General features: G+C 39.9%; 3 protein-coding genes across 3 annotated transcripts; 1 reads left to right on the top strand and 2 right to left on the bottom strand.

The window, feature by feature from the left end:
- Positions 1–3,700: 3,700 nt before the first annotated feature.
- On the bottom strand, positions 3,701–10,380 carry OTP51 (endonuclease). The gene is made up of 2 exons (XM_010259953.3): positions 9,541–10,380; positions 3,701–5,952 (listed from the first exon to the last, which is right to left on the bottom strand). The coding sequence occupies exons 1-2, from the start codon at positions 10,177–10,179 to the stop codon at positions 4,075–4,077; spliced, it is 2,517 nt and encodes an 838-aa protein (XP_010258255.1). The 5' UTR covers positions 10,180–10,380; the 3' UTR covers positions 3,701–4,074.
- Positions 10,381–11,053: 673 nt separating this feature from the next.
- Positions 11,054–14,861, top strand: LOC104598060 (plant/protein). Its single transcript, XM_010259954.3, has 5 exons — positions 11,054–11,528; positions 12,878–12,977; positions 13,056–13,191; positions 14,314–14,409; positions 14,503–14,861. Exons 1-5 carry the CDS (start codon positions 11,150–11,152, stop codon positions 14,638–14,640), a joined length of 849 nt encoding a protein of 282 aa, XP_010258256.1. The 5' UTR covers positions 11,054–11,149; the 3' UTR covers positions 14,641–14,861.
- Positions 14,862–16,370: 1,509 nt separating this feature from the next.
- On the bottom strand, positions 16,371–25,420 carry LOC104598062 (protein NEN2-like). The gene is made up of 7 exons (XM_010259958.3): positions 22,380–25,420; positions 21,986–22,289; positions 21,741–21,898; positions 21,048–21,094; positions 19,571–19,634; positions 17,666–18,462; positions 16,371–16,796 (listed from the first exon to the last, which is right to left on the bottom strand). The coding sequence occupies exons 2-7, from the start codon at positions 22,263–22,265 to the stop codon at positions 16,565–16,567; spliced, it is 1,578 nt and encodes a 525-aa protein (XP_010258260.1). The 5' UTR covers positions 22,266–22,289; positions 22,380–25,420; the 3' UTR covers positions 16,371–16,564.
- Between the last annotated feature and the right edge of the window lie 179 nt (positions 25,421–25,599).

The raw sequence follows: 25,599 nt of genomic DNA, 5'->3' as shown, positions 1-25,599 counted from the left end.
TCTCCACCTCCCTCTTCAATGTCGCCTCTCGCTCCTCTCGCTCCCTCTTCAAGACCGCCTCACGCTCCTCGAGCTCCTTCTTCTCCGACATCAGCAATGTGAGCAGCCCCTTCTTAGCCTGTGCATCGTTCTTCAACTGGTTATTCTCGTTGCGGGCTAAGTTCATCTCGGCGTGAGCTTTCTGGGAAGACTCGTTGGCTCCGAGGGCCCGTTTCAAGTTCACCTCGGACTGATAAGCCAAGGCGTGGATGGTGGAATTCACTTGCCAAGAGAAGAAAACAAGCGTCAGTATACAAAAATCCAAGTATAAGACAGATTGAAGAAGACATGCCCGAGAACTTACCATCATGCAGTGAGTAGCCGCTCGGGCTCCGAGCTGAGCAACTGGTAGTTCAGCCCAACTAGCAACCTCCTCAACAAATACCTCGCCCTTGCTCTTGAGAAGGCCGAATTTCGGAGACAAGATACTCCGAACTGTGTCATCGCTGCCCAAAGAAGCGGTGGCTGTCGGGATGGGCTCCGAAGACATAGCCTCCTCGGGCACGCAGGGTGGGGAGGGCTTGCCCGAGTCCTCTTTGACCAAATCTATTATTGGAGGCTGATCGGCAGTTGGCTGCTCGGGCTCAGGAACGGCAGCTGGTGGATGCTCAACACGAGCCCTCTTGGTGGCTCTCTTCTTCTTCCCCTTCTTCATGCACCCGAAGAGTTCGTTGGCGGGGATGTCCATGATACCTGCGATGAAAAAACAAGCTGTCAGATACAATACCGAAGTAAAACAAAGAGAAAATATAGCAAACAACGACCTACTAGGACTTAGACTGGCCTGCACGAGCTTCTCCTCGGTCATGAAGTCTTCAAACTTCTGGCCGAGCTCCGCCCAAGATTGGAGCACCTCCCTTGTCTTCAGGTCCAACCTAACACTGGGGTCCTGGATGGTTGCCCTCCAATGAGTCGGGAAAGGCCACCCCTCAGTGTTGCGGACCACGAAATAGCTTCTCTTCCAGGCCGAGACTTTGTTCGGGAGCTCGTGCAAAAGTTTGAAGCCAGGACGAGGTGGCAGATAGTAAGTTCGCTTGTGCTCGGGCATAACACACGACGAATTCTTCTTTATGGAAAGGATAGAAGAAAAAACGTTGAGGTCAAGAGGAAGATTGTAGTCGTGGAAAAGTGAAATGGTCCCTACGACATTGCGGATGGAGTTTGGGTGTAACTGATCTATGGTGATATTGAACAATTTTATGATCTCGACTATAAGAGGGTGAAGTGGAAGGCGAAGACCAACTGCGAGTTGTTCCTCGAAGATCACGATTTCATCGTGACCGTGATCCCAAGGGAAGTTACCTAAAGGGATGCTATAGACGAGGTTGTTGGGAAGTCTGTACTGGGCTACTAGGGTTAGGAGCCTGTCCGCCTTCATTGTTGACGGGCCAAAGTTATCCGGCAGCCGACCTCGATGTGAGGTGGAAGCCAAGTTACCTGAGGCCTCTCGCTCCCGCCGAGGTGAGTTCACCTCGGGAGGACCGTGGACCGCATTCTGGCCTGAAGTAACCTCCTCAGTAGGATGAGGATCTACGGCCCGAGCAGAGGTACCCACCTCGGTTCCAACGGATTCACCGCTCTCGTCTAAGAGACTATCAGAACTAAAACTAGACATGCTAGAAAGACACGGAATCGAAAAGAAAAAGCAAAGGAGGACTCACCAAAAGAAAGACCGAAGAAAGGAAGGCGACATCGGAAAGACACCGAACTGAAAGACTTGAGCGCGACCTCAGATTGCGGATTCGTAGACTTGTGGTGAAGGAAATGAGCCCCTTGGCCCCTATTTATAGCCAGTGTATCCGGGGATCAATGATCGAGATCAACATGATCCAACGACTCCTAGGAAAACCAATTTCACAACCCTCGAGGTTGAAATCGATTTAGCGCGTGTTTGACGTTCGTAGAGTTTATAAAACGACGTGACGTTCGTGCGCAACTTAGACACGACCTGGGTTATTCCTGGTTGAGCCGAGTGGTCGAACAGGTCCAACCAATGATTCGCCCATCAAGCTGCCTATACCTCATGCCAAATCCACCTAGACTCGCCATGAACTCCCCACACCGGGTTGAGACCCCTGGCTCGGGGAGTGGGGGGCAATTGATGAAGGGTGATTTGGCCCGACCTAGCGAGAAGGGGACATGTGGACACGACTTGACTAAGGAATGACAGCTCAGTCTAACAAGCCTAGTTCGCAACATTTGAGCTCGAGTATTCAGCAACCTCGGTGCAAAACTCACCTCGACGTCGAGGCACCTCGACATCCAATCCAATTTGGAACTAAAGAATCGAAGTATCAGCTTGAGGCTAACAACCCGAATCGCCACGTAACCGACTCCAGAGGTCTCTCCAACGGATCCCGAATCTCTCGAGATCACGATGAGCTAACAGACCCCGACTTTTCCGAGATCACGATAAGGACTCATCCCAGCTCCGCCAAAGTCAGAAGTGAAACGATAAGCCTTATCTATGTAGTGCTCATTCGAAAGCGAAATGAACCCTATCTACACACCGTAAAGATCCTAGAGCTCTTTCGTGAGATCCACGACTACTCTAGTATATAAAGGCGGGAACCTCAGAGCAAAGGTACGTGTGATTACTCTACTCTCTAGCTCTTTAGCTCTCAAGCTCTCAAACTCTCAAGCATTCAACTCGCATTATAGCGTACTAACTTAAGCATCGGAGTGAACTCGCCGGGTTAACAACCCTAGGTTTTCTGATCCACTGTCTTGCAAATAGATCCAGCTCGCTGCTTGATTAGAAGCTAGATTACCCTTCAGCTGGGAGTGGTCAGATCGCACAACAACAGTGCTGGAAGGGGATGAGGGGGTGCTGGTGCCATGTCCTGCCGATTCGTCGAGTGGAAGTGGTCGAGGGTAATATTGACTTTTAAAAAAATTAAACATTACATAGTATCACGTGTGTATGGATTTTGACAATATTAACGAACACTAACGATAGGAGTAGAGCTAATAAATTGTCAAAAACAATAAAAATAGTTTAATACAATATTTAGACAGTAAGTTTGTAAATTAACTAAATAGTAGAAATAGTTTAAAAACTTTACCAAAAAAAGGGAAAAGTACAGGTGGAATGCATCCTTACCGTGAATTCTAGGCGCAAAGTAGAGGGGGAATGCATGTGACCATGAATTGATACCAAATTCACGGACAGGATGTGATTTATAGGGGGAGAGTGCTAGTTGTAGAGGGGGCTGGAATTCAGAATTCTGCATCGTGTGTCTCCGTATTCTCCGAAAAAAAAAAAGGGAAAACTTCGATGGCTGGAAAAGAACTTTTTGCACACTCTACCTTGAGAGTCTATGATGTGCGCATTGCGGCTTTATAAGTGGCTTAGCTGCTCCTGATGTCAGGGTTATCTGCTGTGTCAGGCAGTTGAACATCAGAGACCGGGCCAATCAATTGGAAAAGCCCAGACGAAAACATCGCTGCATCTGACACCCAATTGAGAAGGCAACATCAATATCTAATCTGGTTCTCCTTTATGGTCCAAACCCAACTTAGATAGTAACATCGCTCAGAAAAGCAACCATAAAGAAATAGAGAAAAAGTGTTTAAATTACCATTTAAGCGGGCATTTCAAATGCTTTCCTGCAATAACACCGTCAGCGTCAGGTTTGGTGATTCCGTCCACTAGACGAAGTTTTGAAAACATTGCATTCATGATTCATGGGGGTCCCAAGGCACCATATTCCATAATTTAACAAGGAAATCCTGGTTGAAATGGATGATATGGATGGTACATAAGACACAAGCATTTAAATATCGCAATGGAATCACATTCTTGTAATTAAGTAAACAAATCTAAGATGGATCTGATACAACGGCTCTCTACCCATTAATATAACTGGATAACAAAGTTACCCTATAGGCAATTAAATAATTATGCTCAAAGCCTGCCGCTATGAACTGATAGAAGCCCTGGAATCATCAAAAACTGTTTTAACTGGTCTTCAACACAAACCATATAAACAAAGTGTACACTTGGGTTAGCATGTATGCCCAATCTTGGCTGTCCTATTGATTATCACTGTCCCTGAAATTAGAAGCCCTATCATCAAAATCAGAATCACTATCGAAGTTTATGTTTTGGTCTTCTGTCACACCCTTTTCCAAAGGATGGCCTGGTTTTAGAAGTTCTTTCAGGCCATCCAAAATGTAAGGTTCTGTCAGTTTCCAAAACCACACAGCATTGCTTCCAAAGAAGCCAATCCAAAATACTCTCCCCTTTCTCTTAACCCTGCAGTCCAGTGATTTTGTTTTCAATGTCTTGACAACTCTCTCAACATCTTCACGAGTTGCACTCTTTAGCTTCAGCAAAATATCCCCTGAGGCCATTCTCTGGCCCCCATGCATATACCAATATGCTAGAACACGTGGGGACAACCACCGGTGTATTAGCTTTGGAATCACAGGTTGACCTTTCGGCCAGAACTGATCTGCATAGAAGCCAAAGTAACTGTGTCTAATTGTAGAGAACCGAAATGGTAAATTTTCTTCATCATTTGGCATACCAGGAGAATTTAACCACTCGTGATACTGGTCATGTATATGTCTCCTCAAAACAGAATGAACATCAGAGTTTTCATTGAACTCAAAATGGATTGCATGGTTCCTCCTCTCCTCATCTGTTTCTATACATAAACCGCCCAATAGCAAACCCACCAGAATCTCCCTTTGTTCTTTAGTTAGCTTGAGGCTTATGGGCTTCTTAATCACCTTTCTTTTCAAGCTCAAAATATACTCAAGTTTTTCCATTAATGAAGAATCAATGTCATATTTCTTCTGGCACATCAAATCATAAATTTTTTCTGCTTTTATGTAGTCTCCAGAAGAGAGATGCCCAGCCAGAATGGTATTGCATGATCGAGAGTTAACACCAATTGTCCCATCATTGTTCATTTTACTAAAGATGTCCTCAGCCTTGTCAATATGACCACTTTTCACCAGAGAATCCAAGTATATATTGTAAATGGTACGGTTGGGATGGCATTTCTCAATGCACTGTGAGAAAGTTGACTCAAGTTTACCATGCAAGTTCAAATTGAAGTACATACTCATTAAATCAATAAAAGATGGCATAAGGGGCTTAAGACCACTATCTAGGAACTCACTCATAATAGTTTCAGCAATTTCCATTTCTTGGGCTTTAGACATGACCTCTATGATTTTATGATATGCCACTACACTAGTGGATTCCAAGCATTCCTGCATCCCCCTGAATATCTCCAATGATTTCATAGGTTCTCCAACCTTTGCATAGACTTCCATCCGATAAACAAAGGCTTGGGAAGGAATACCACAATCAGACTCCAGCAGCTTAAGCCATGTCCGTTCAGCCTCCTCAGTGTCTCCTTCTCTGGAACAAGCTCTCAAGATGGAGAGAAGCACATCCCTACCCTCTTGAATTCCCACAGACCTCATCTCCTCCCTCAGTGATCTAATTCTTTCTCTATCTATTCTGTCCTGATAACTATGGAGCCAAATCAAGCCTGCATAAATATCCTTGTGTATCTCGAGTCCAGATGTTACCAAGTTATGGAAAATGAACTCTGCCTGCTTGAGATACAGTTTTGATGAGCCACCAGGTTTGCTGACAAGTGCTCTAAAGAGAGAATTGTGCAAGCTAAGGCGGGGCTTGTAACCACCTAACTGAATCATGCGGTTATAAATGCCACATGCTTCCTCCAGTGAACCTTGAACTGGAGCGCTAAGATATGCAACAGTCAGAATATGAAAAGTAGATTCACTAGGCACTTTACCCTGATTGATTATGTCATCAAATATCTCTCGACATTTTGAAAATTTTCGCTCCTTTCCCAGGTAATCTGCAATTTTAGTAGCGAGGGCAAAGTCAAAACGAAACCAGTGCTGCTTGGTCATCCATTTATACACCTGAAACAAGAGAAGAGTTGTTCTATTTGAGAAAAGGTAATTGCAAAACCATTCTCTATGAGGAAAAAGAAGCTCAAGACAAGCTAGGATACAAGATCCAAAGACCATAAAAATGATGGTTTTCCTTGTATTATAATAACAGAGAAAAGGAATAGTAAGAAATAATAAGCAAAACCAAATTATTAAGTGCCAATACAGAACCCAGAAAAAATGACAACATCCAGTTCTTCCTCTTTAAAAGAATTTCATTAAAAGGAAAAAGTATACAGCCTATTGAGGTGTTAAGGCAACACCTACTACAAACACACCATACCAGACAAAACATTTCATCCAAGTTACAAATTTGTAACCCCAAAACGTCCCCTAGACTGACCCCCTTTGCACATGCCACTAAACTAATATACATTTGAGTGTACAGAAAAAAAATTCAATTAAAGCCCCTCCAAAACCATATCTGATGTAAGTCCCCACTCTTCTCCCCTAAAACTCAAAGGCACAACAAAAATCAGTATTTTATCAACTGTAACAATCCAAGGCTAATTTTCTCAAAATATGTTACCAGATACCATAGGAGGAAACCTGTACATGAGGTGATGTTGGAATGGGGGGATATTTCTTAACCTCTACATCACTCTTACTTTCAATAGGAGGATTGGGTTAATTCCAGCAAGAAGATGCCTGGGGAAGATATAACATATAAGGATTCCACAAGGTTCCTTTGCACGTCAATGGGAGGTACACCTCTAAATTCCTTTGTTGCAGGGACCAAAGAATTTCAAAAGATAAGCTCTCCCTGCAAAGCTCCAAAAGAGGAAACCTTATCTTTATAGATACACTTTTTTCTGTCTTCCTACTATCACATAATCCCAGGAATAATAGCCTTCCAAGACTCCCTCAAAAAACTTTAGATTTAAAAGATCATGGTCTTGTAGATAACTCATTGCTTATTACACCAAAATCATGTAAAAAGTTCAACTTTTAACACTCAAAAATGGTATTGGGTGAAAGAAAAATGATGATATGATTGCACTTCAACTTTTCAAAGTTTTAAAAAATTAAGATTCTACAAAGTACAAAAACATTTGACCCTTTAAAATGACTAATCCTATTTGTAAGATGCTAAAAAAATAGAAACAAGTAAAAGGCCAATACCTGAATTTTTTTTCTTTTCAATGATATGCAACAGAAACTTTATTAAATATGAACTAATATCTACAACTGATTTGTTTGTTAGGATGGGAAACCACCTAACCACTTGCATATACAAAGCTTGACTTCCCCACAAATAGGACAGATATCCCCTACTCATCCCTTGTTTGGCCAAGCCATTAGCCATTTAGCCATCGTGTTTTCTTATCTATATGCCCATCTATAAGCCAACCAATTTTTCTTTTTTTGATATCTTTTGAAGGGCTACACAACGGGGGGTAGTCCATCCCCCAACCCATAAGCCCCCCAACCCAGGTGCAGGCGGGATTTGATCCCAAGTCTCCACTACGACCAGCAGAAGAACAGCTGGTTGGCACCTTGCATAAGCCAACCAATTTATCTCCTTGATTTCTTGCCAATACTTCCACATTGCCTTGTTTGTCAATTAACCAATGTTAATTTCACATTCATCTGTCTTCCCAGTTTCAATCCTTGGAAGGCTGGACCACCCAAATTAGGTCCCGGTTATCTAGTGCCTTGGGAGGGGTAGACAGGATACTGACCCAATCAAACTAACAGCTTGGACCTATCATACAGTGTAGAAAGGCCAAAATACCCTTATAAAAAATAAAAATCCAACAATTCCAATTTTGACTCTTTTGCTCCTACATCCCAATCTCATACATTTTGTACCCGTTTAGGAGAATAGCCAAGAAATGCAGAATGAATTAGATTTAGAATCAACATTTGAATGATGTGGACCAAGAATATAAGCAAAACAAATACATCCAAACGCTTTGAATGATAAGGGACAATCAGGATGCACAGGTTAATATAGTATATTGAGCTAAAGAAGACAATAAAGCAACCTATTAATAAGGTAAGTAGCAGTGTCAACCATTTCACACCAAAACTTTTGTTGCACCTACATAATCAGTGTCTGTTTTTATCCACCACTCTAATCTTCTAAGGGATGAAAACACAAGAGTCCAATTTGAAAAATTAAACAAATAAACCAAAATCAGAAGACCTTAAAGATACAAAATTGTCATTGGTTCAAGAATGTGACAAATCTTGATTTCTTCTTAGTTACCTTTTCCCTTGCTTCCAGGTCTCCATCAATAGCTGTGAATTTGGTAAATTAACTAAGAAAGTTCCTGATGTGAGAAATAGGAGGAAAGGTTTAGTTTATAGATGTTATTTGATTTTTAGGAGCTGCATCACCTATCCATCCATTTCCTATCTCAGAATAGTGGTGGAATGGTCAACCAACGAGAACAGAGTGGGGAGGCACACATGAAGAAGCAATTCAGTTCGGCACAAAACATCAATGTTGGCACCAGGCCAGATCTGAAATTATCCAAAACTAGTAACAAAGGTACATAGCCAGGTGCTTACCAATTGGCAAAGCAGGCAACTAGGCGTCCCAAGCACACCATAGTGGAATTCATAAAGCAGTACATACCCTGGTAAACTTTATGGAGTTTCAAGGACAGTGACATGTATGCTGGACATATGGCTACGATAATTACCACCGCCATATTGCTGTCTGATATAAGATACTAACGCTAGTTTGCCCATCAATACAAGGAAAAGTAACAAATGATGGGTCTTAGACCATCCAATTATTAAAAATACAAAATTCTGACATGCAACTTAGTTATTACTCTCTCCCATTATGTGCAATATCAAGATGCACCATGAACATGACAGAGGGTACACATACAATGGTAAAAAAGGGTGATGACCACTTTTATGATCTCATGTAAGATTTTAAGGTAAACACCAAGTAGATCAAATGATAATTCATTCTTTTTTATTTATCAATAACAAATTCATTAATTCATCATTAAAATAATTACAAAGAGGAAGACAAACACTCTTATCTTCCAAATACAACTTAAGCCATCAAAAGAAAAGAAAAGGAAAGGAAGAGACAATAAAATTACAATTTAGCCCAAAACATTGAGTCCCTTTCTACCCCTTGTTTAGCTAATCCACCAGCTAAAGAAATAGCTGATCTTTTAACCCAATTCATCTTCACTTCCATCTCGATAGTGTCAATTCGATTAAAGTTAATTAGTAAAACATGAATAAATAGATAGTATGAAAACGAAAACTACAGTGCCACCATCACTAGTTCCAAGTCTATCTTTTGAAGCCACTGAAGGGTGAGCGGAAATGCAATAGGAATGTAACAGTTTATTAGACCATGGTTGTCTTCACAACTGGGATGAAATTGCCTAAGAATGTCAAAAATTCCTAGTTTTGTTGAGATGCTTCTTTAATGATGGCATGATATGGTGGCAAGAAAACTGCTTGCCTAGATTAAAAAAGAAAAGAAAAGAGAGAAAATTAGAGGATAAAAGAGTGCATCTTGGCAAAGAAACAAACAGGTAGAACACATGGAATTTTGCGTAAGACAGAAAAGCTACTGACCCTGAACGCAGTCTCGTTCTCGCGAATCCGCGTACAATGAACGGCAATATAAGTAGCATCTTCCTGAGTAATCCACTTCCTCTGAGCATTGAGTATCCGAATCGAAGTAGCATGCTTATGAGCCGGCAATTGTTTACACAACCACGCCAGCTTCGATCTTCTCCACTGTTCTGGAAGCTCTTCCAGCTCCTTAACCTCAAAGAATGGCGATGGCAGATGCTTCAAATCATTTGCGGCCGCGCTGGCATCGAAATCGGAGAACTCATTTCCACTTTCTTCATTGAAATTCCAATTCTCCTCCACTCCGACCCTCTCATCTTCTCTTGACAAATGCTCGACAGATGCAGTGAAAGCAGCGACCGAGGCAGTCGGCCTTGGCGCACCGAGAAAAGGGGACAAGCGAGTGTTCTTAATGTGAGACGAAACAGTAAGGGGTGAGGGTTCAAATACAAAGATATTTCGAATGAAGCGGCGGTGGGAGTGAGGGAAGGAGAGAGCGAGGGAGCGAATAACCCTAAACGAAGAAGAGATGGCTGTGCGCATTGGGGAGGTAAATGTGTGGTTTGATTTGAGGGAGACCGTAGTAGTGACAGCGAGAGCTGATGATGAGAGCTCTTGAGCTCCGCCTCGCAGAAGCATCTCCCTTCTTCTGTTCTTTGGAATTCCTTTCTCTTCAAGTTTGGCGTTCGAGTATATTATATCCCTTATCTCAAAAATGGCGGCAAATAGGGAGAGGGAAGAGAATGTCCCCTTCTTCGGAGTTCAGATTACGGCCGTTGCACCAGCTATTCTGGCAAGGGATATCACCACGACCGGATTACCATATTTGGCCGCATAAGATTCTCCTTTCGTGGTTAGAGAAATATTTTAGGCATCCGAAAGAATTACTGTGGACGCACGTGTATAACTACTATTTAAGAATACTAAATCATCAATTTAATAACTAATCAGAGTGGCGCAGCGGAAGCGTGGTGGGCCCATAACCCACAGGTCCCAGGATCGAAACCTGGTTCTGATAAGAGGGCCTCCAAGTTTAGCTTCTACTTTTTCGTTCGGTTATAGTGATCGCAATACGCTTTCAACATGCTGACCATGACACACTACATCCGCACATCGGGAACATCTCCCAGATCATCTGTGTATTATAGGACATCGTCAGATCAGCCAAGGTGTGGCTCCATTGCCTCCCGTAGCCCTCCATGTAATGTTTCGACATTAATGTTTGACTTAGGTTGGACCGCCAACTGGGATATGGGCTGCAAGGCTGGAACATGTAAAGAACCATGTAGTAACAGTATACAAAGCACCACTGTTCAATTAATGAGCCAGTGGCCTTGACCGGCCGGCCCAGAGCCCATAATTTGGTGGTGGGTTTGAGTGTTAGACTCGTCCGGTTCTAAGTTCTAACCCAGCCAATGTGTCCAAATGGAGTTCAGAGCTCCCGGGGCTCGAAATGGACCCACTAGAAAAAAAATCAACTAGAAGGCGACACGTTTCTTTCTTCTTGCGTATTTGTTACAGAGAAACTACTTCGAATCGTCTCTCTCTCTCTCTCTCTCTCTGTGCATCTGCTTCGTTGTGACGTATCGGTGTAGCTAGCAATAATCGCATGGAATCTCTTTCTTCAGTTTCCACTTCGGTCGTGCTACCTCCCAGTAATCATTTCCGGCAACACCGGAGGAAGCGAATCCTTGTCTCCTCTTGCCCCCAAAATAACCGTCTTCCTTCCCTCTGTTCTTCCTTCAGCCTTCCCTTCTCTCCGGAGCCTTCTCGAAGGAGGCTAAGAGAAATCCCTTGCTGTTCAGGCGGCGGGGGTGGTGCCGGAGGAACGGCGGAGACGGAGGATGGAGATGGGGATCTCGAAAAGGCGCTTCGCCTTGACGGAAGTATCCCAGGGACGTCCGATGAGTTCGTGAAGCAGGTTTCTTCCCGAGCCTACGATATGCGTCGACACCTTCAACAGACATTCGATAGCAGCAGCTATGACGGTACCACACTTCTCCTTCAATCCTTTGATATTGGTATCTGTTGTTCTTTTTTTTTTCGGGGGGGGGGGGGGGGGGGGGGGGGGGGGGGGGTAGATGGTGGTTCCTGTGGTGCATGCGATGAAAATTATGGTGACATATTGCTACATATGATGTGAGCTCGGCGAATCTGTTGATCTGCTTGCAGTTGGGAGTGACTGGATTTATTTTAACTGCATTATATTCCATTATTTTAGTTAAATTTCTACCTTGTTTTCTGCTATATATTTATATATCTTTCTCTTTGCTTCCCTCCCCGAGTACTGGATTTAAGCACTAAAATTATTGTTTATGTTTCTGTTATTTGTGGTAAATCTTGAATAAATTATGGAAACTAAGGCTGCGTTTGTCAGGGAATTTATTCTGATGAATTTTGTGATTCTAAAAATCATTTTTAAGTTTGGATTTATGAGAATTGCAGGAACCAATAAAAAAGATTTATTTTTGGATTTATGAGAATTGCATGTCCTACTGTCCCTCTTCTTTTTAGAGAGGGTGGGGGTGGTTGGGTGTTTGTCTTTTGGTGAGTTGGGACAGTGGAAGAGATGATATTTGTAAATTGTAATAAATTCCCTGCATGGCTTTAACGTATACCTAGAAAACAGCAATCATCTTCTTTTATACCTTCATCCAGAAAATCTTTACAACAGAAGATCAAGATTTCAGATCATGTTATCTTGTTATGGAGGAATATTGCCATTTTCTTTTGTTTCACAAATTTAATGGAAAAATTCACACATTCCTCTGTTCTTTCATTTTGTCAACCACCCCCCCCCCCCCAACCCACACACACAAAAAAAGAAAAAAAAGAAAAAAAAGAAAGAAAACAGAAAAAGAAAGAAAAGTGAACACTAGCCCTACAGACTATTTCGAGGCTTACTCTCTCATCAGAGTCTACCTCAAAAGGACCATCATTCCTGCAATCACTGCCTTCTTTTTTGGTATCGTGTACTCTATTCCAATTGGATCATCTATTGCTGATTGAATTTAACAGTACTATAACTGAATCAGTTAAACTGGTGTATTTACCTTTTCTCCCAATACCATGTTGTAGTTTCCTTAGCATGTATTGACAACTCCAACAATAAATAAATTCATTTGCTTGATATGTTATCGGACTCCTTGTAATGGTTGGTTTTATCTATTTCTCCCACTGGTGAAGAGTATGGGTTCACTTTTCCTCTTTGGTGATATTTTAGTATGTCTCAGGCTCTTAGCATGCAGATCTATAAAGGAACTGAAAACATTTTAAACATTTATATGTTTATTTTGTTTCTACTTTAACATCTATAACCTGTTTTCTTTATTTCTAGTATTGGAGGCAAACCCATGGAGAGAAGCTTCAAAGCCCGTATATGTGCTGACCCATAGGGAAAACCAGTTATGCACGATGAAAACAAGAAGAAGCCGCAGGTCTCATTTGGTTTTGTGAGTTATGTTCACCTGGACAAGTCTTATCTTATTCACAGCTGATGTTTTCATTTTCTACAGCGAAGTTGAAAGAGAGCTTGGGCTCTTGTTTTCCAGAGGAGGAAAATGGAGATCTGAAATAGGAAATAAGACTAAGCAATCAAGAGCTGGGACAAGGTTTCAGATGCTTGTGGAGGATATCAGGGAGGGAGTGCTTGTAAGTGATTTTATTTTCTCTTTTACTTTTTGAGATATATTAACAGATTGACATCTGATTGAGGAGCACTTTTTGTGTTGAAGAATGGTACTGTCTTTTCTCTGTCTATTTCATATCAAATGGGGATCCATAAGGCTCTGCCATTCAGTGAATGGCATCTAAGGGAATATGTCAGCTAAAAATGTAAAAATTAAAATGCTGTTCCAATCTGATGATTGTTCTTATGAAACCTTGTGAACAGTGGCTCTTGTCACCATGCATCCCAAAGAGGATGTTGAGCATATGTTACTCTAGATGGAGTAGCTTTATGCCTTTACCTTAGAGAAATAAAGCTCAGGTTCAAAAACCTTCAAATTCAGATATGAATTCCAAAAGCCAAAATCTATCCTTTTTTTTTATGAGTCAAAATTATCCTGCTTTCATATTCCTAAACCTTCCTCAGTTCTCTAGTTTCTAAATGATCACCTACTGTATCAGGAAAATACAATTAAGAAAAAAACTTTAGTAGCAGGAAACCTTCTGTATTCAGATACCAATCATGTATCAAAATCATCAGTCTGAAATTCCTGTACTTGTTGCATTAATCAATCACAATGTGATAGGCATTCCATTATATGTGTAAAAAGCCCATACATATGAGAGTAACTGAGGTTTACATCAAGTCTTGGACACCTGCCACTCAGTGATTGGTTAATGCAGGAAATCTAGACTCAAGTCATTATGCTTCCATTCCTAATCTTCCTCTGGTTTCTAAATAACCGACTTATGTATCTGAAATTCAGGATTCAACATGAACCAGTCAATGATGTCCTACTTTGTTTAGGTTATTCCCGTGTTTAAAAATTTGCCATCTTGGTATCACCTTGAGATTCATGCTATGAGTTTGTATTGTCGTTGCTGCCTTAGATACTGATGAACTTCTTGAGCAACAACAGTTTCTTCCTTTGTGCTAAATCTGTAATGTGGGACTCTAGACATGCTATATATGATTGAATGTGATTCATTAAATAGGCCACTTAAAGATTAAAAATATCTTTCACATAGAAATTAGCTGGAAACTTGGAACATGTCGTTGCCATCTTTGCCTATTTGTTCATCCACTTTTCCCATAAATCATTTCAGGTATTTGAAGATGAGAATGAGGCGGTCAGATATTGCGACCTACTACAGGGAGGAGGACAAGGTTGTGAGGGAGTTGCAGAGATAGAGGCATCTTCGGTAAGGAATGGAGCATTTTTTTTTTTTTTGAGCTCTGCCACTTAAATGAATGCTTAGTAGTAAGAGTGTAAAACCATTCTACGGTGAATTCAGGTCTTCGATATTTGCCGCAAGATGAGGGCACTAGCAGTTCTATTCCGTCGAGGACGAACACCGCCTTTGCCTGAAAGTCTTGAGCTTAACTTGAAGGCTCGGAAGAGATCCCTTGAAGACCAAGAAGACTTGATATGATGCTGTACCATTTGGTTTCGGATGCCTTATCAAAAGCCAAAGATCGTAACTTTGTGATTGTAATGGCAAAATGTCTTACATGAAAAAACATACCCACCTGATTCAGTGGTACTTACTGTTCGGCACTGCCCAATTAATGTGGGCTTACAAACATATACAAGAGTAAAATGTACGAATGAAATGGCCACGTCGTAACCATTGTTCGAGTGGAAATCTTCGTACGCATGGATGTTAATCATGTATTCAAAACTACGAGCTTAGCAGTTTGCAGTTAGAGACCCCAAGCTGCCCAACGGGGGATGAAAACCCTAGCTCAATAAATCACCAGGGCCTTACCACATGGAAGCTTCCTAATCGACTACAGCCAAAACAGAACGTGCGGATTTTCTTGAACTATACTAGAGTCCTTCCAAGTTCCAACTTCCAACTATATAAGAAGGGTGGACTCTGGCTGGCACCCAGTGCAAAAACTTTTCCAAATATACGAGAGTCATTACTTCCAACTACGAAGTTCCAACTCAAATGTTCAGCCTTGGAACATCCCCATGGGTTGCGTCGTCCTACTAACTCGTAAGGAGGGCTACCTCAGCACTTAATATTTAGGGTAAAGACTCTTTTATCCTTTATTTTCTTTCAAATCTTCAAAAAAAAATAAAAAGAAAAACAAGAATACAAACCCCAGGGGTATCACAGAATATCACTTCTCGCCCCCCCCAAATTAACGAGAGATGGTAAGAGACTTCAACACTGATCATCAATGAGACCCACCCATTGATATAGATTGATGCTTTAACCTCGTTATAAAAACACTACTGCAGTGCTATGCTCTCCCCATCCTCCTGCAATTCCCACCATAGAAGGTTGCTACTTGGCACTACCACCAAAAGACGATGCATCTGTTCATTTTTGAGGCTGCAGCAACATCCTCTATTTGATTGGTGGTTCAGACTAACTTGTTCACATGGGAGATTAATTGATGGTTCAAACTTCTTGGTTGTACAGTACAGGAGAGGAGTAGAAAGAAACTGTTATACGATATTATAAAGTAAATGAATAGATGCCCTAAAGCATGATTGCAGAGTTGATATTGGTAAAAGCAAACCGCTCGTGCCCCTAAGGAATGATTTTATGCCATTTGGGCATCGTCAATTACCAGAGAGTAGAGGGTCAATGTTTGAAGAAACAAACTTCTCAGCACCAGGATTATATACCACTTTTCGGTCACTCTCCATGGTTAAGTATTGCACTCCACGTTCACTAATAACCTCTCATTACAACTTTACAAAAGTTAACCTCTCCATCCAGGACTATATACCTCTCCTTCCTGTTGAGAACTTGAAATATCCTCAAAATCTACTTGCCATTGCAGACACAGAACCCAAAATACAAGAAGGAAAAGATGATTAGTTTCAGCAACAAATATAGGGTAATAAATGGTAATAAATAGATGAACAGACAATAAGGTTTCATGACTCTCATATGTTAAAAGGGCAAAATAGAATTTTAAAATTTTTAAATGAATTCACTTTTGACGTTTCATTGATCAAGGTATGTTTAAGTCCAGAGGGGCCAGTCTTCTATAAGGTATCTTTAAGTCATTTTGAAAAACTCAAGGATGAAAACTTAGGATATATACAAGCCTTTTACCCTAATATTTAAGGTATTATATCCTACCTCTATAATGAAACGTGACAACCAGAAAAAAAAAAAAAAAAATCAACTGGAAGAAATTAAAGAATGAATGAATATATAACATTGACTACCATATGGTTTTTTTCTTACATGTGAGCAAAGCTTAAAACACAATCAATTTCGAACTTAACCTTATGCACAACTATAAACAGTGCTCGTGTTACATAAATTTACAGTAATAAATAGAACTCTGCTCCATATAAGGAAATCAGAGGATTTTCCTGAACTCCGGCTACTTCGAATTGAGAATCAACTTTTTTGCCACTAATCGAATGCCTGCATTCTGCTGGTAATCATACACTTCCAAGGAGAAAAAAGCATCGACTAGAGTTCCTGGAGAAAACGAATCGAGCTCTGCAGCATCGAATCTACTAAAAACAAGCCTTTGAGCATTGCCAGAAGCTTCTTTCTGGTAAATCTCTGTACCATAGATGGCAATGTCTCCATTCGGTACAGTGGGTATGCTACAGTAACAAGACAACAGGAATGCAAGTCGTGAGTTACTTAAGGAGAAAAAAAAAACAGTCGAAAAGTAAAAGTTGCATTCATTTCTCTATAACATGAACAGAAGGTTTTGGATTAATTTCATCTATTATTTGTGCCCCTTGGTTTTCCGTCCCCTTCTAATTTGTTTTTATGGTTCAGTTTGAAAGGAGTACAAATACAAGTATGTACAATGCAAATACGTACAACATAATACAAAAACATAAAGTTTTGCACTCTACATATTTGTATTTGTACTATTTCCAAACTGAGCCTATGTAAATGGCAATGAAAGTAAAGTTTTTGAAGCAGCAGGAGCAAAAATGTAACTCAAATATCTAAGCCCGAAAATTTTCCACCCATTTTATGTTTAAAAGAAAAAGATACTGATAGGAAATATGAGCAACACCCCACCCCACCCCAAGAAAAAGATGCTATGTAGTATGCATGTGGGCTGTGTGTACATGCATAGGATGAGCATGTAAGAGTTACGGCAGGATTGATATTTATCTTACACCCCCTACCTAGCTTTTTTTTGGCTTTTGGTAATCTATCCACTCAATATTAATGCTAAAATCTATAAGTATAGGGAAGACATCTTGTAATGGTGGTGGATTCACCCTGTAGCCAATATTCATTGATGAATCACTAGATGGGACTATGGACCAAAGTCCAAATGCCCTACTGACCATGTGATATTAGGCATTTGGTGGATAAATGAAGATTAAGCCAACCCCCACCCTCCACCTCAAAAAAGTGCATCTTCTACCACTTTCTAATATTTGTAAATGAACCACTACATTTTTTAATTGAAAAAGAGAGATTAATAGTATTGGAGATGAGAACTTACTGCAGTCGAACAGTTGAATTTGAGAATCCATTCTTCCTAGTCACAACAGGCCTCCATTCAGAACCACTACCAGATTCCACAGACAACCTTTGTGCATGATGGTCACAGGCATCCAGAACCTCACATAGGCTAGGTGATGGGTCTACTACAATACTCAAACGAGGCCGGCCAGCATGGTCGAGAAATTTTGCGCTTATTCCAAAGCGCACTCTTAGTTTCATACAGCATAGCTGCAAGGGGACATCTTTGTGCAATAGTTGTATTCTCTGACTGCCTCGATAAAATGGGACAAAAGATGCACTGACAGAAGGAATTGAGATTTCCTCAGGTTCCAAGAACCCAGCATAGCCACTGCAAACTCCAGATGCAGCTTTACTATATGATGATGTCCCTTGAGTCTCTGTTGTAGGTCTTTCTTCCTGTGAGATGCCCTGTGAAGTACTGCAACCATTGGGCATCACTATGTCATAAGATATAAAGTGCAAGTCTGCTACATTTTTCCCTTCCATGTTAGCATCCAGTTGCAGGGCTTCTACTTGCATTTGATCAAAAAGTGGGCTCATGTCAAAATGATCTGGTTGAGGGATATTAGATTTCACAGAACTGAGAAATTCTGTTTCAGTTTCTCCAGTCATACGGGATGATCTTTGATCATTCTTGAACTTGAGATCTGATGGTGGGATTGTCATGTTAAAGACTGTAGCAGCAGGGGCAGCTTTTCCATTACTATGACTTCTTGCTGTTGCATTTGAAGAGGTCCAACTGTTGGTAGTGGAAATGTCTGGGAGGCAAGACTCCTGCAAAGGATGCAGCATGCAGTCATCACAACCATTTCCAAAACTTAATGTCATTCAAATTTACAAATCAGTGAAGCCACAGAACTCTTGATTCCAATTTATCTCAAATTTCTGCATCAGCATCTTTAGGAACTCTAAAATAAACAGGAAATTTTAAATTGAGGCAGTTTGTTAAAAAAGGGCAAACATTAGAGCTGTAGACATAGTTAAATGCACATTTTGGTCAAGATTCTAATGGCCGTGAATTTTTGAACAGATATTTTGGTGCAATGGTAAATCTTTGGATGACAAGCATGGGGACGTGAGCTTGAGTTTGAGAGTGCCCGCTTTGTACAAAAAAAATGCCAGATATTAGGCCCATATCCAGTCTACCCCTTCCAAGAACTCAGATATCTGGGACAGTCATTGGATAATGGACCTTTTATCTCATTGGCTCATCGCCATCTTACTTGTAATACAAAGGCATAACCGGTGCATCCGCCAGCAGAAACAAAAAAAAAGATCAGGAAATTAATATGAAAGAACTGATAGCTTAGCTGTTTCAAAAAGCAAGATAATAAGGTGAGGACCTTGGCTCAAGACTTGGAGTTAATCTATCATATGATAAGTATAAATCATAAGTATATATAATAAGTATAAAGCGTATGAAATGGGGGTCATAAATAGCAGAGGGCGATTTCCATTTAAACCTTAAACCCAGAATGGCGGAAAGAATTATAACATATGAATTGAAATTGCTAAAGGAGAATCAATACTGTGGGACACATGAAGTAAATCTCTGGCTCTAGGTGACATTTTTAAGTTTCTGCAAAGCACATAGTATAGACCAACATAGGCAATTCACAATGAGATTTGAAATATACAGAAATCAGCGATTTATAAATATCCATTTTGCAGCATCAGATACTTAACTCAGGTCAACTAAATAAACCCTTGTGGCAACTATTTGGGATTGGCTAATCACATTTTATTTCACATCCTACTCTATAGAAGGATTGAAGTAGGCAAATCAGATATTTAGTTCATCAAATATGAATAAAAACTTAGAATTTAGAGGTATCTACATCATTGTAAATAGAGTTTCAACTTGCAAAGGTTATAAGATTACCAGGAATAAAACTGTTGCACAGTACTTGAGAACTTCAAGATTCATCCGAACATCGTCTAAGCTCCTAAAAGCCATTAGAGAAAGTAGTTAGCTTTCAACAACTCAATGTTTGAGCTTATAACATAAGGAAGTAAGAAACTATATCTGAAAAGCCTAGAAGTTTCCAAGCCAATTCAGAAGCATCTACAAGTATTTTGATGATTACATGGGTTTAGCAGATGAAGAACTGGTCTTATAGTTGAGCTGATTACAGGAGAAGTCTGAAATGGCATAGGAATCTTTCATATGGCAACTTACTTTGGGGCAGAAAAGGACTCCCCATGTTCTCCTCTCCCCCCCCCCCCCCCCCGCCTTGGAATCAAATTTCAGCCTAAAACAGTTTATTATGCATTCAAAATAAGTCCTTCTGTGGGAAACTATAAAATTACACGATTGAAAGTTAAGTAGCTATGGAAAGCCCTGATAAAAGGTTGGGTATGATAACATGGACTGCAAGAGTCAACACATGTCAATCCAAAGGACCCCTTATCTAATGGACAGTATGGATTGGCCAAGGATTCTACATCGCAGAAATAGGTGTAGGGTCTTAAAAGGAGCTTCCTAGATGACACTCTCTTCCTCGTTGGGTACAATTAAAACAAGAGCACTGACAAATGGCTTTGACAGGAAAAGCATTTCTTTTATCAGCAAGCAGAACTTACTAAAGGAAAGAAGAAAGATGCACACAAGTGGATTCAATCATGATAATCTGCATATGAAAAAATTTTGGGGGACCTATAAGAACCTACAGCAATGGTGCATGTTGAGGATGCTAGGTAGATGGTGTTGGTTTAAGGGTGCAATTCAGCCAGCACAAGAACTTAATATGGAAACACGTCACCCTGCTCAAGCCAATATTCCTTGATTGTATTATTATGAAGAAATAAAATATTAAAAAATAACAAAATTTGAAATTCATGAATGAACAGTATATTAATAAAAGATTGTTTATGTGAAATGGGAATGGGCATTTTGGAAGGGAACATTCAGCCATGGTATCATATTGAGTTTTCCTTTTCCAATAAAAAGGATCGTGCCAAGTGGTAGTTAATTGGGACAAATAAAAAGAATCCAAAACAACACAGGGTATGCGACCAAAGTGGACATAGTATAATCTTGAAAAGATAAACCTAGATAGTTTCCTTTTAGATGAATGGTCTACTAAAATAAATCTAAGTCAAGTAACTAGAATGATGTTACGAATCCAACTGTAAACAAGTTGAGTTTGCCAATTCTTCGAAATATGGTAAATGCAAAAATTAAATGATTAGTTAGTGATGGACTGCAAAGCCAAACATAAGATCTAGCCCCAAAATGAGGAAACAAAATTGAATAGAGTAATTCACCATTCTACTGATATAGAAGATGGGAATGGAACAAATTAAGTAAAAAAAAAAAAAATTAATTAATTAAAAAGGCAAAAAGAGCAATGAATTACCTATGCTTTTGTTGTCCAAGCCCAAAATAGGTTGCAAGGGTGGCCATCTGTGTAAAACAAGACACATACGTTGGAATTCAAAAGTTTGCATAATACAAAATTTAATAATGTAAACATCCTTTAAATAGCATGTAGCTTGAAAGAAATCATTGCACATGAAAACAAACTTTCTGTACAAGGCGGTATAACACTAGAGAGCCAATTGAAATGAAAACCAATGAAGTAAGTTCGCTTAATTAAAAAATTCGTTATTCATTTTACAATTAAACAGACAAAACTAATAAGATGTAATAGAGAGAATAATAGAAAGATAGGCCCTAAAAGAAATGGCAGGAAGATGGAGCATCAAGTGACCTTTAAGAAAAGGGTAGCTTGTAATTAGGTCCCATCTAATATTTTTTGAGCCCAAAGAAACCAAGCAAGAGAACATAAAAGAACATAGAGAACATACGTGCAGAATTACAAGTAAAATAAGAATATCATGAAATTTATAAATTTCAAAATTCGGAACTCGAGCACTTGATGCATCAACTATGATTTGTATTGGTAAAACTCATCAGGTAATATGGATGGAAAAGCAGCCTTGCAAGTAAGAGATACAGTAAGATTATATCACTTTTACAAAAGACGGAAAAGGAATGGAAGAATCTTAGATCCATCAACAGAAATAAAGACTAAAGAGGAGTTTGGCACCTTCATATCTCCAGCTCTCCTCCCGAACCTCTGCGTCAACAATGTCAAGGAATCAATAGTTCCTTTCGGCTCCGGCGCAGGGCGACCGATCTCCGCGAACGCCTCCCGAATCCGAGCACAGTCAAACTTCACAATATTGTGACCCGCCCAAATTCGACCTATAAGCCAATAATTGTTCAAAAACAAAAGCAGATACACACAGAGAACCTCAAAATAGAAAGCAAACGAGCTAGAGAGAAATTAACCATGGAGGATGTCGTAGACCCTATCGGCGACTTCTCGAAAAGTAGGTGCAGAAGCAACAGCGTCTCGGGTGATGCCGTTACACCTGACGGAGGCGCCGGTTATGGAGGAGAGGTCGGCGGGCCTGACCAGGGTAGAGTAGCTGTCCCGCTCAACCAGCTTCCGAGGACATATCAGAATTGCTCCGAACTCCAACAGAGCATAGCCCTGATTGGGACGAAAAGGAATCGTCGTTTCCACGTCGAAGAATGCAATCTCCGAACGGTCTTCACTCGTATCCATTTGAATTGACTGTGGAAATGATTTCTGAGCCCCAACTCAGAGATGGAGATAATTTCAAATCAGGAAAACAAGCAAACAGAGGAATTGATATTATGCAGGGATTCAGGGACCTACCAAAACGTTACTTGCGTATATATAGCTTTCTCGCTTTCGAGGTTGCTTCACGAGAGGATTGTGAAGGATATCGAGACACCGACGTGGCCGACCTTTTTGGCTAAATGGGTAATACCGTAAGAGGCCCAAGCCCGGAGGAAAGTATTGGATTTAAAAACCCAATAACAAAAGCTAGCCCATACTTTTAGTAGAAGTAGAAAGTACTCATTCTGGATTCTCTATCAAGAAGAATGAATGTTGAATGAGGAGGCCCAGACATGTGACGGGATGAGATACAGCCATTGTTGCCAAAAGCCCATTTAGAATCCTAGGACCTAGCTAGTAGCCGAATCTCTTCACAATTATGGTACTCTAGGTATTATCCGTTACTTCCCTCAACATCCAAGAAAGGAACCATCGATAAAGTAACAGGGTGATACCCCATAGTGATCTTGATCTAGACTCTAGAGTTGGGGCAACTGATCAGTGGTCACTGGTTAGCAAGAATTAAATCTGATATAGATGATATATGCTGCAGATTTGTGGATGTGGGGAGCAATTGAGAGAGGAGATAAATGAGGGATTAGGGAAAGGATTTGGGAGAGACGTCAGTTACAGTTAAAAGGCGTATTAGTCAGTAAATTGTATTCATTTTTGTTTTGTTAAATCTTAAATGTGTACTGAAGATAAGTGCTTGTCTTCTATGAATCTCAACATGGGGTTTCAACATTTTAAGTGTAGCAGCAGTAGGGTAAATAGATTCATCCATAGGAACAATTCAAAGGTGGATGATAAAGATTAAGATTAACCATTATGTTGGCACAGTTCTGTTTTACTTGATCAAGACAATTTGCTAGGTTTTGTTTTTGCACAGTTCTTTGACTTTGTGAGTAAAATGATGGGATCTCCACTTCGTATGAAAGAGAGGAGGCAAAAGCAATGTGGTCCAAACAAGGTTCAAAATATCACAACATAAATACGTATCAGTTTTCAAGAAGTTAGGTTATTAAAATGATTTGAAGTTAGTAATTGATGTGTCAACCCCACCTCCCCCCGGGTTAATTTGGCAAACCATTTTTTAAAATGGAGTTTCGATCAAAATAAACTCCGTTGTAAAAAATTTTGCATATTGAATATGAGAAAGGTGCCGTGCAAAGTTTGCATCAGTTTTTTGGAATAAATGATTGCAAATGAGACAAAAATTGCAAATTTTGCATCAGGTAGGAGTACCACAAATAAATGATGCAAATCTAAAGATTTACACAGTAAACAATCAGAGCCTAAAGTATAGATTAACTAAAACAAAAAATCAGTGACCCTAACAAGTACAACTCATAAATAGAAGCCATAATTCATTTCCACAGCCTAGTAACAAGAGACTAAAATGAAAACTCTTATACGCACCAGTCATCTGCCTCATCCATTTATAAATTTGACATTACCAAAAAATGGATAACCGTACAGAAAACAGCAGTTGGTGAAAAATTAAGAACCCTAGAAAGGTTAAAGAATTAGACCATGAAATCAATTGTTTGCCAAGAGAAGGTATGACAGAGCTCCAACTATAACCTCTTGGTGCATTTTTAGGAAATAAAGTTGAAAAACCAAGTAAATTGCAAGCTTTGCTCCTTTATTTGTGGGGAAAACCACTCTTTATTTATCCAACACTAGATCCCATCTCTACTATACATAGAATTGTAGCCAGAGCAATCCTCTGTTTTTTAACTACTTAACTAGTTCTTTGGAGAACCACCTATTGCTCACTTGGGCTTAGAGGTAATAAAAGAGACAAAATAGTATGGAAAAAAATCAAACTCATGGTATGAGCATGCTTTGATCGTGGGTTGACCAGCCCAATTATCTAGGCTGACTGCTCAACCTGTTCAAAGGAAAGAATGTGAAAATTATAAAATCAAAAAATGTTGAAGCTTATAAATTCTAAACTATGCCAAACTAAAAATTAAAGAATAAATATCACAAGTATAACACATTAATATGGTTACTGGTATAAGTTCGAACGAAATTGAGCATTTTGTAGAACTGGGTGTTTCAAAATCCAAGTTTCAGACTGGTCATGGATCAACTGGCTAGACCACCCCAACCAGTACAGGTTTCATAAGTTGGGTAAGAGGTGCCAACATGTAATCATGTATCCCAGTGTACATGCACGTGGAACTCCTCCAACTCCTCCTTCACCATGTAGACTCCCACTTCATCTTGTACTGTAAATACTTATCCTACTGTACTTCTCCCTCTTGTAGATAATCCTTATCTCTGCAGATTATCTTTATAAAGGATAAACTTATCCTAGTAAGATAAGCTTTATCCTAATTAGGATTTCATCTAATCTATCCTAATCAGATAAGACTTACGTATCCTTGTACTCTATAAATATCAGTAATGAAAGTCGAATAATTCAATTCGACCATTATTCACAATCGTCTCTCTCTCTCTCTCCTTTATTGTTCTCATACCCAGAAAAATGTTCACCGAAACTGATCAGTAAATAGTGCCGTCCTGAGTTTACCAAGGTCAGTCAAATATACCTAGGGTAGAACTATTTAGGATTGGAATATTCTGAATCATTTGTTGCTTCAATTGGAAACTCTACTACCAGTAATTCAAGAGTAGTAAGGTAGAAAATGATCTATTCATGAAGTTGTGCATTTATTCAACAAATGCTTAATGTAATGGTAAAATCATGGGCTGACAAGTGTGAGAATGGGGGCTCAAGTCTGGGAGCACGTCCTTCAACAAAATGCTGAAGCCTGAAGGTTAGGTCCTATCCAGTCCGCCTTTAGTGAAGTTCAAGTCAACACTTGATAGTTTCATTATTGTATCACAACTAGCTTAGTGCTACTAAAAACGTACAAGCAATTTAAACTCAAGATTATACTCTAGTGAAAATGCAACAAAGCAAAACAGATACTGCATATTCCATCCCTCCTAATAAGTCTCGGAAATAATGAATTCCAATACTCTTTTGAAGAGAAAGCATGAAAATTCAAAACTCAGCAATATGTAGCGACAAGCTCTACAAAGGAGAACAAGATACAAGTCAAATCCATTTTATAAATTGCAAGGAATTCATTAAATCTGATCTGAACCAAAAATTGGGTGATAATCCAGAAATAGAGTCTAATGCATCTGTTTCCTGGTAGATATATTCAGCTAGACAAAATGTCTGCATACTGGAAGTCTGAAGACCAGTGTAAAAGGCTAAAAGCTTTTTGTTGCAAAT

This window comes from Nelumbo nucifera, chromosome 4 (genome assembly GCF_055504915.1).
Source record: "Nelumbo nucifera cultivar China Antique chromosome 4, China Antique-T2T, whole genome shotgun sequence".
NCBI lineage: Eukaryota > Viridiplantae > Streptophyta > Magnoliopsida > Proteales > Nelumbonaceae > Nelumbo > Nelumbo nucifera.
The sequence above is the reverse complement of the archived record's forward strand: the minus strand, read 5'-3'. Positions and strand labels throughout refer to the sequence as shown.